At 32.1% G+C, this 10,825-nt stretch overlaps 1 protein-coding gene across 5 annotated transcripts; it reads left to right on the top strand.

Annotated features, from left to right (window-relative positions):
* Nucleotides 1-705: 705 nt before the first annotated feature.
* Nucleotides 706-9,912, top strand: LOC114319779 (uncharacterized). 5 transcript variants are annotated; one of them, XR_014336644.1, is made up of 4 exons: nt 713-2,750; nt 4,257-4,319; nt 4,513-4,667; nt 9,383-9,912. XR_014336644.1 is itself a non-coding variant. In XM_028266826.2 (2 exons), exon 1 carries the CDS (start codon nt 852-854, stop codon nt 2,730-2,732), a length of 1,881 nt encoding a protein of 626 aa, XP_028122627.2. In that variant the 5' UTR covers nt 713-851; the 3' UTR covers nt 2,733-2,750; nt 9,383-9,912. The 5 variants fall into 5 exon arrangements, 1 of the variants encoding a protein (XP_028122627.2); XR_014336643.1 differs by lacking the exon at nt 4,513-4,667 and adding an exon at nt 7,959-8,131 and having other exon boundaries at nt 4,257-4,320; XR_014336642.1 differs by lacking the exon at nt 4,513-4,667 and adding an exon at nt 7,959-8,180 and having other exon boundaries at nt 4,257-4,320.
* Nucleotides 9,913-10,825: the final 913 nt, after the last annotated feature.

The raw sequence follows: 10,825 nt of genomic DNA, 5'->3' as shown, positions 1-10,825 counted from the left end.
TTTATTTTTGTCAAATTAATTTATATTTTATCAAATTGACAACTTTATTTTTGAAAGTGAGCAATAATATATTTAATTGTTCTTATTTGGAATAAGATTTAAAATTTATGGTCAAATGTAATACAATTGAAAAATCAGAAACCAAAGTGATACAAATTCTAAACTATAATGACAGTTAGTGTAATTTGTCCTTTTTTAATATAGAAATTATTTTTTTAATATTTTTTTATAAAAATAATTAAACAATCATATCCCTAACCATTTTTAACATTATATCATAAAAACAGTTTTAAATTATGTATTTGATTATAAGTTTTGAAATTAATTTTTGAATTGAATTTTGAATAATTTTAAATTATGTGTTTGGTTATTAATTTTGAAAAGTAATTTGAAAATTTTCTTAAAAAATTGATGGAAGGATTGGAGAGGCTTAGGATGACAAAATAATTAGGGCAAATTACATATACACCCCTCGAGGTTTGGCTAAATTATAGATACCCCTGAGGTTTGAGAAATTACGAATTCCCCCCTGAATGCTATATTTGCATAAGAAATTAGGGGGTAATTTGTTATGAAATATAAACCTCAGGGGGTAAATTGTTATGAAAATACAAACCTCAGGGGCGGGATGTAATTTCCGAAACCTCAGGGGATATCTGTAATTTAACCAAACCTCGAGGGGTGTATATGTAATTTGCCCAAATAATTACTACTCATCGTAAAGCTATTTTAAAATTGATCATCAAGGAGACCCAATCTATTTCCAGAGAAGTCTTCTTCAGTGAATCCCAAATCCAGTCTGTACTTGTATTTCTCTCTTTCTCTCCACTCACACACACCGCTTGACGAAGATGTCAAGAAGAAGAGTTTCTGTTTCTTCCATTGTTGGACGAAGAAGAAGAAGAATTGCTGATCATAATTGTCAAGAAGGTACAATATTTCCCTCTCTAATTAATCATCCCTCTTCATTCCTAGTTGTTCTGTTTCGTTCTCTCTCTACTACCCGAGGCCCTAGTTCTTCTCCTGCTACTGCTTTAATAACGAATCAACCTAAAACTTTACCCACACTGCGATGCAATGATGTCCAAGACGTTGTAAATTCGTTCAATCGCATGATCCAAATGCGACCTTTGCCCCCCATTTCTCATTTCAACAAAGCTTTAGGTCCTCTTTTGAAATTGGGTCATTACGACATCGCTCTTCCTCTTATTGGGAAATTGCATTTTCGAGGCATTCAGGTCGATATCTTCACCTTCAACATTGCTATTAACTGTTGCTGCCGCCTTAATCAAGTCAATTTTGGGTTCTCTCTTTTGTGTACCCTTTTCAAACGCGGTTGTACAGCTGATGTAACTACCTTCAACACTTTGTTAAATGGACTTATTTTGGACGATAAAACCCCTGAAGCTGTAGAGTTATTTAAGAAATTAATGAGAATGAGAGAAATTGAACCCAACGTGGTTATGTATGGAACCATTGTTAATGGGCTCTGCAGAACGGGGAACACTGTCAGGGCTGTTAGTTTGCTTAGGATAATGGAAGAGGGAAGTTGTAAACCTAACACGGTAGTGTATAACACGGTCATTGACAGTCTTTGCAAGGATAGAATGGTGGATGATGCTATGAAACTCTTTTCTAAGATGAATGAACATGGCATTTGTCAAGATGTTGTCACTTATACCTCTTTGATTCATGGCCTATGTAATTTTGGCCGGTGGAAGGAGGCTACCGGAATGTTTATAGAAATGTTGGATAGTGGTATTGCTCCGGATGTTCATACGTATAGCGTGTTGCTAGATGCATGTACCAAGGAAGGGAAGATGAAAGAGGCCGAGGGGGTACTTGAAGTCATGATACAAAGAGGTGTGGATCCTAATGTAGTCACATACAATACTCTAATGGATGGATATTGTTTGCAAGGCCACATGGATGAAGCAATTAGAGTGTTGAATACCATGGTGGAGAGGGGCCTTCACCCTGATGTTTTTAGCTATACCATTCTAATCAATGGATATTGCAAGAAAATGAAAATAGATGAGGCCATGCTTCTCTTTCAAGCATTGCCTCGAAGGGGGTTGAAACCTAACAATGGAACTTTCAATGCTATGCTATGGGGTTTGTTTCAAACAGGTAGATGTGGAGCTGCTCATAAACTTTTCGATGATATGCAAGCTGCAGGCTTAAATCCAGATTCTCAAACTTATGGTATCTTATTGGATGGGTTGTGCAAAAATGGGCATATTTCTGAAGCATTGTCATTATTCCACATGATGGAAAGCAACGGTTTACATCTTGATATTGTTAAGTATAATATCCTCATTGATGCATTCTGCAAGGTTAAAAAACTTGACACTGCAAGGGCCATTTTCAGTAACCTTTCTTCCAAGAGATTGCAACCAAATGTTAAGACATACACTATGATGATCCGAGGTCTTTGTGAAGAAGGCCTACTGCATGAAGCTAAAGAGTTGTTTGTTAAAATGGAACAGAGTGGTTGTTTGCCAAATGGTGTCACTTACAACACTATTATCCGAGGATTTATTGGACAACACAAGTGCTATGAGGCATTAATACTCGTTGAGGAAATGGCTCAAAGGGGTTTTTCGGCAGATGCATTCAATTTTCCCTTGATCGTAGATATACTTTCAACTAAAGGACAAGATCCTGCTCTCCGAGAAGTGATAAAGAAGTTCATGCCAAAAGATAGTCATGGAATGCATGATATTGAGTAAATTTCTTAAGCTATGAAGGTAATGCCACACACATCTTAAATTATTTATTATTAAGTGAAGCTCTTTTTTTTTTTTTTTTGTTATGGATTTACATGGGCTTATGCTTCTCCATCAACTATTTTGGACTTGTTGCTACGTGACTTTGCAACATGTTTTCATAATTTCTATTTATGTGTATCTTGTGTATAATGCCCCCTAATTCTCTCTCTCTCTCTCTCTCTCTCTCTCTCTCTCTCTCTGTGACAAAATTTTTGTTCCCCTCCTTTGAATGTCCATATCAACACAGTACCAAGCAACCCCATTCACAATAACCGGTGCTGACTTAATTCATTGGCAAGAACAAATACTTGTTGAATTGACAATTGTTCCTTTTATTCTAAGCTATTCAAAAATTATATTTTTTTATATTATTCTTTTGTTATTTATTAGTACACTATATACTCTTGTGTTGACTAAAATGCCTATTAGAAGTTCATCCATGGTTTGCTCCGATTGAAGGTCATGTATGGGTAGTTGACTTGATCAACTATGAAAATATTTCTTATGCTTTTAAGAAAACATGCACCATTTGGTTTTTCTGTGATTGCACTGATGGGATTAAGCATGGCTATTCTCTTACACTAGGTTGAACATGTGGAAGGATTTGACTTTTGAAAACATTGGTTAAAAATGGATAGAGAATGATCATGTAGACTTGGTTTCATTTGACGTAGTTCATATCTTTTGGCTCTTAAGTCTAGCACAATTATCTATATAATAAAGCACCTAGCTTTTTGAAAATGTACTACAATTTTGTCCTAGATGTCACTTTGAATGGTTAGGATTGACACAATTTAATGGTCAAAAAATGTCCAAAAACAAATTGTCTTTTAATGGTTGAGATTGTTTGTTTGGCATACATCCTGCGGTGGAGGATACATTTTCTCCTTTTGTTTGTTATTCCAGCCCATCCCTTTCTGTTTAGCTCTCTCTCTCATTTGAATTTCAAATTTCAAACACACCTTCTCTTAGTTTCACTCTCTGTTTCTCTGACACACTTCCTCCTTCATTCTGTTTTATCGTTCAATAATCAGAAGGTTTTGGATTAGACCCACTTGGTTCATCGCTTTCAATCTCTTACCTATTTCACTCTCTCTGATTGCTTTCAACAACCAACCACATGTCAACAACCACTCGAATCCACTTATTCGAAGACCCAAATTTTCAATCTACCACTGCTACTCATCCACCACCAATCTCATCACACCCAAAACCCATCATTTTTCTTGCTGTTGCACCACCTTCCTCCGCCACCACAAGCCAAAGCACACAACCATAGGTTTCTTACAATTTTGTAGAATCCCTTGGTTCTTCGGTTCATATAATGGCGAAGTTGGGTCAAGACTGGTCGCAAATCGAAGTCGAAGTTTGAATTCAAGGTCATAGTTATGAATTTCTTCTAAATTAGTTTATGATATTTAATTTTTTTGTTTGTTGTTGGTCAATGATTTTTGGGTTTTTGATATCATTGTTTGTACTTTGCAGGTATAAAAACCCATCATTGTTTGATTCTTTTAGCTTAGGTCATAGAGGAGCAACATCCATAGAGTAAGCACACCTATTTTTCGTGCTATTTTATTGATTCTTTTGCTCATTCTCCCCTGTTTTTGCTTCCATTCATCTAGCTATGTTTATTGGGTCCATGAGAATATTTCTGTAGATTTTTGTTAGATAGTGGATAATGACATGTGTAGGGTTATTATTTTGGTTACTAATCCTTTGTTATTTGGTTATTGTTCAGTTAAGGGATTTTACCCTTTCCTCTCTCTCTCTCTTCCGTCTTTTTTTCAAGGTTTTTGTTCATGGTACTTGATGTCTACAACTAGATGGTGTTGATGGTACTTGAAGTTTTTTCTAGAGCTATTGTGTCCATTGATGACATTGATTGCTTTTTAGGTATTATAAGTGCTTTTAGTTTTACTTATATATATATATATATATATATTGAATTTTGAGTTAATTCTATTAAATTGAGAATTTTGTGTATACTATCAGATTGCAAAGTATTTCTCCATGTTTGATCAACATAAATCCTGTTTCAGTGTGTTTTTTGGGGTTTGCCATGATGCTATCAGATTGCAAGTTTTGTGTCTGCAAATTATCTTCCTGCTTTTTCTATTAGATTGCTATAGTGGCAATTTTTTTTGGGGTTGAAGTTGGATAAATACTTTGTGATTAAGATTTTTTCTTTTCATTGTTATGAACATTGTAGAGATCTCTTTGTTTTTAGTATGATTTTGCCTGTAAGTTTATGCATTTAAATTTTCTTTTGTCTATATGTATATGTGCCATAAAGGTTTAAAGCTTATAATTTTTAGTAGTTCTTTAAAGAAAACCAATTATTTGTAATTTTTTGTATACTATTTCTAACAATTGAAGTGAGTTAATATGCCTTCATTGTTGTAAATAGGGATTCCTTAATTTTTGGTAACTGCTATGGAAACAATGCTTCAATTTGATGCTTTACTAAAGCTTACTATAGGAACCATTACCATTCAATAGCTAGGATTTAACTCAATGGGTTCAATCATGATGGAAAAAGGTCATAATGATCAACAACACTCAATGGAATAGGTCATAATTTATGAAAACAGTAAGAAGCATACTAAAGTACTCTCAAATTATAATTCTTTCTATAGTATGTCATTAGTTTCAAATTAGGGAGATGCTATGTAAAAAAGTGCATATGGTATGTGTTTCATAACACTACTACAAAATTTTGTAACATAAATCATAAAATGACACTACTTTTCTCACCACAAAAGTATAACTTTCACTTTAGGATGCACGCCATAAATTCATTGTGCGTAACTTTTACCACAAATTAACATAGCATAACTTTAGAAAAATAAAAAATAAAAAAATTTTGTAACTTTCTTACAATGTACCTTCTTTAGTAGTACACTTTATAGAATTTCCCTTCAAGTTACTATTATTAATTTTTTTGAAAATGATTGTTTAAAAGATTGGTGATTGATTAAGATGAAAAAGTACTTCGAAAGGAAGAGAGTGGTAAGACTTTCGAAGAGTTTTTTTCATTGGTTGCTATTGTTTGTTTAATGATTAATTTGTTTTAGGTAGAACATTGTCAGCTATCTTGCCTTTCCATCTTGTTGGAGTGGCAAGTGTGTTGGTTGATTTACTATGAAGGCTTTCCTTTCATATTTTTTTAGTGAATCTGGTTGTATTAATTATATTTTTCATAATTTTTTTAGTTTGAAATTTGAAAAAAAAAAAAAAAAAATGGATTTTAGATTCTTATTTTTGTCTTTTTATTTCGAGGTGTGATTCGCTTATTTTGAAGATGTTTCAATTCGCAGAATGTAAACATCTACGTTGATGATGATGATGATGATGATGATGAATTGTGAGTCTGTTAAGATCATCTATATTAGGATGATTAGCTCTGTGTGTCAATGAAAGCACCGTGTCTTTTTTTCATGTTGCAGTGATTTAGTACCAAAGCTAGCCTCAATTGTAGTTTTTTTTTTTTTTATTTTATTTTATTTTGTAATTTGGATTCCATTAATAATTGTTCTTCAAAAACTATTTTGCTTTTGGAATTCCCTTGCTTTTACTTTCATGCCTTATAACCTGTAATTTTTTATCCTATTCCGAGGTTGATTCAAGAAGTTCTTTGTTTTTTATTTGTTGTTTTGGATTGTATTGGTTTGGTTCACTTTATTGGTTTGATTCATTTCATCAAGTTCATACCTTGTTATTCTGTGGACAAAAAATAATTACAAATTAGTGACAAACTTTATAAATATTAAAAATTAAAATCATATATATATATATATATATATATATATTTTTAATATAAAAAATAATAAATTTTTTCACCCGTGTAATTATGTTTTTTTAAATTACACTGGAGTGTAATTGCCCCTTTTTTAAAAGAGGTTCAACAACCTTCAAAATGTTTACATCGTAGCTTTTTTTTAGTCCCAAGATGGTTGTTGAATAAAATTCTTATCAACTGGTATGGTTTTTGAAGTATTTTTATTTGTTTTAATCTTTTAACAATTAAAATATTAGTATTATTTTTAACAATTAAACTATTAGTATGATTCAGGACTGCAAATGCAAATTGCTGATCCAAATGCGACCCCCCCCCCCCCCCCCCCTCCTCTCAATTCAACAAAGCTTTACACTCTATTTTGAAAATGGGTCATTACGACCTCTCTTTTCCTCTTATTGGTAAATTGCATTTTCTAGGCATTCCAGTCAATATCTACACCTTCAACATTCCTATTTCGTTGATAATTGCAGGTAATTTGAGATGCTTTTTATCAATAAGAGTCATGTTGGAATTTTATTACGTTAGTTCATAGTTATTGGTTTTCTTGTTTCTCATAAATATTTTGATGTTATTTTTCCTGTTATGATTTCTTTTAGCTGATTTTTTAAAACGAATTCAAGCGTTGGAGTGATTTTGTCGCTGGCGATTGATCTGCATTAGAAACATTGGGATTGTGTTGCTTTTCTCTGTGTGTTGATGGTGGTTGGTTGTTTCATTCCAAATTGGATGATTAGTCTTCTTCTTCTTCTTCTTTTTAATAAGCTAGGATGATTATTCTTTTTTACCAAAATATTCAGTTACCATTTCTCAAAGGGATTGAAATTTGCTAAAGTGAAAGGCTTACCCCGTTATGATACTAATTTAAAAACGTCACTACATGTGTCGTTTTGATGTGGATATCTTTGCTTATGTTAAACACAATAACATTTTTATTTCTAAAATTTTCTATTTAAATTTTAATTCTCAAGTTTGCTAATTTTAATTCTGAAGTTTGCGAAACTTTAATTTGCTATTTCAACTTCTTACGTGTGAAGTTTGAAATTGGAGTGAAATTGTTGTCATTTTGAATTGATTTATTACAATTGAGTTCTATAGCGCAATGAAAATTGTTGTCATTTTGAATTGGTCTATTTTAATTGAGTTCTCTAGAGCGTGTGGTACCAAAAAAATTTGTTGAAAGTGCCTTTAGGCATAGGTTACCCCTAGTATCATTATAAAACAAAATTTAGTTTCTCTGGTTTTTTATTTTTAAAATTCGAGCTAGAGTATTATGCAGCATGCTCCACAAAACTAAAGCTAAAGCTTTAAGTGAAAGCTGTTAAGGGTCTGGTTCTGACTTATCGATCTTGTTGTAATTTGCACTCTTAATGTGTTAATGGTGCCGGGATTTTGTTTGAAGGAGCTGGGTGCTAATTTAGGAGATTAGTCAGATTCTTGATGGAGTTTTAAAGGATGTATAATCATCTTGGACCAGGAAGAATTTCTTGTTGAATCCAGAAATTTGTGAAGTATTTGCAGTTGCAGGAGCTTGGTCTTTGTTGTTTGTTTTTCATACAAGGCAAGAGCCAAAGTTTAATTCATCATCATTACAATTTACATCCCAAAAGGTTCTTCTATTCTCTTCTCCTTGAACAAATTAGTTTTGTTTCATCCTCATTGATGTATTACTAGTACTACTAATACTACTAGAAGAGAGAGACACTTCTAATCCTAGATCATTGTTTGTGAAACCCAAATCTAGGTTTAGTAATGTTAATGAGCTCGATGATGCTCTGAGTTTCTTTAGTCTAACGGTCTGTGTCAAACCTCCGCCTCTAGTTATTCAAACTTAATCAACTGTTAGTTGCTATTGCCCAAAAGAAACACTATCACTATGAACATAGCCTTAACTATCTATTGCCACTTGAATTGCCTCCATAAATATGTTTATGTACTTGGTGATTTTTATATTTGATTGGCTCATGTCGGCTTGTGGAGAACACACAAACTAGATTTGAAGTCTGCTTTGATGAAATGAATTTTTTCATAGACTGTAATGTCTAAAACCTTGATGAAAGAGAATGAAAAACCTTGGTGGTATTGTCCTTAGACTAGGTATTGCACAAGAGAATGCGAGAGAGAAAATATGCTGTTGGGTGTAGAATCAATGCTTTGAAATGCACAAAACCTCCTGCATTGGTAAAGTATGAATAGGTGTTGTTCATATCCTTTTGTAAATAATCACATCCATTCAAAATAGGTGCAACCCATTGAAGGGTTATGCTTTTTCCACTGACAAGACAACCGTTTGGATTGATCACTTCCCAAACCTACCATATCTTTCTCATGTGAAATAATTTCAAATAAACCATTTTAAGTGTCCTGATTTATTATAGTTTAATGGATATTTTGTGAATTCATTCTATGTCCATTTTGGCTTTCCCCTTGTCCTTAACAGGGCATTCATCTGGAACAATAGAACACCTGTATGCTAGTCAATTTTTATTATTTGGATGCCCCTTGTGCTCATAAACATGTTAGCTGTCCATACATCTTAATGATTGTTAGTTTCTAAGTTCTATCCCTGGGAGTCTCTTCAAGATCAGATCAGATCAGATTATTAGAGCTTTGACAGTGCTTTGAATTGACCCAAGTAGATTTTTGACAACCATTGTGGTGTTCTGGAGTTGCAAGGCTATAGAAACTTTCAGCTTTGAACAACTCCAAACATACAGGGAAAAAGATTAGAACTAAAGAAAAAGGGAAAAAGGAAACAGTAACAAGAATAAAGTCTGTATATCTAAATTGATTTTGTTCTCTTTATGTGCAGGTTAAGAAGAGAGAGAATAAATTTTAAGAAAAGCAAAGCTTGCTGTCCTGATACATGGTGAAAAGAAGCTAATTTCCCAGACATATCTACAAGAAAGCTTAGAAGCATTTTCGAGAACAAAGCTGTACAAGCAACTAAAGTCCAATCCTAACGAAGCTCAGATCAATTTTACTTCCAGCAGCTGAGAAACAACATTTAACAACAGAATTCCGTAACTTGGAAGCTTTACTTGTCTTGCTGTGGATTACCATAAAGTTGCACACAAATTTTCGTGGAAATCTGAATTCCGAGTTGGCTCATTTACATGGCTGTTTAGGTTTCCAGAGCTTGTAAATACAATGGCTGTTGATGTCTACACTGTAATGTGGTGGTTGAGTGGACCTATATTTGAAACCGTCCTTTGAGCCAGTTTTTATTAATTTCAAGAGCACTATATATTGTTCATCTTGTTCTTCATTGCTCTTAAACGAGGTGTGCCATATGTAACTCATTGACTGTGATCAATAATTCGTTTCTTTTATTTATTCAAATTCAATGGCTAGAAGTACAGGGACATACGGTGTGCACTTTTTTTTTTGAAAATGTGTATAGAAAAATTTATTATACACAGTTGTAAAAGTATATATATATATCATATGTACTTTCCCTTTCAGCAATTGAAACTAAAAGAATAAAAATAAACGTGCCATTAATTATAGTCATTTGGGTCATAAACAAATTTTTAAAGCTATATGCGAATGCTATTTTTAGTTGTCACTAAAACCATCATAGTTGTAATTTAACCAAAACTAGCCATTACCCAATAAATAAATAAATAAAAAATAAAAATTGTTTGTAGATAATTCATAATTAATACAGATATAATGTGTGTGGCTAACTTTCATTTTTAAGTTTTAGAAACACCTCTTTACTTAAAAAGATAAATTATAAATATACCCTTTGAGGTATGCTTAAAATATGATTTATCCTTTATAATTTGAAAAATTATAAATACTCTCTTTTCGTAATTTTTTATTTAACAAAATTAATTGAAAAAATAAAATTACTAGCTGTTCTCTTACATAATAATAAAATTACCTGAATTATTAATTGAAATAAATTTTTGACATAATTAAAAGCTGTTAGTTAATTTGATAATTTATCAATAAAAAAATATAATTTGTTATGAAATTAGAAATCTCAAAAGACGTGATGTAATTTCCAAAATTATAATAGGTAAATCGTAATTTAAACAAATTTCAAAGTGTGTATTTATAATGTACTCTTTAAATTTTAAAGGGTAATAACGAACCAAGAAAAATAAAAATAAATAACAAGTTTTATATAGTGGTTAAAATATTGTTTGGTTTAATTTTTAGAATATGTTTTCTTGAAATACTTTTATTAAAATTTAAAAACATTCATAAATTTTATATATTTTGAACGTAGAAATAATTTTTAATT

This window comes from Camellia sinensis, chromosome 7, assembly GCF_055761805.1.
Source record: "Camellia sinensis isolate YWXY chromosome 7, ASM5576180v1, whole genome shotgun sequence".
Taxonomy (NCBI): Eukaryota; Viridiplantae; Streptophyta; class Magnoliopsida; order Ericales; family Theaceae; genus Camellia; species Camellia sinensis.
Note: the sequence above shows the minus strand (reverse complement) of the source record. Positions and strands in the feature narration are given on the sequence as shown.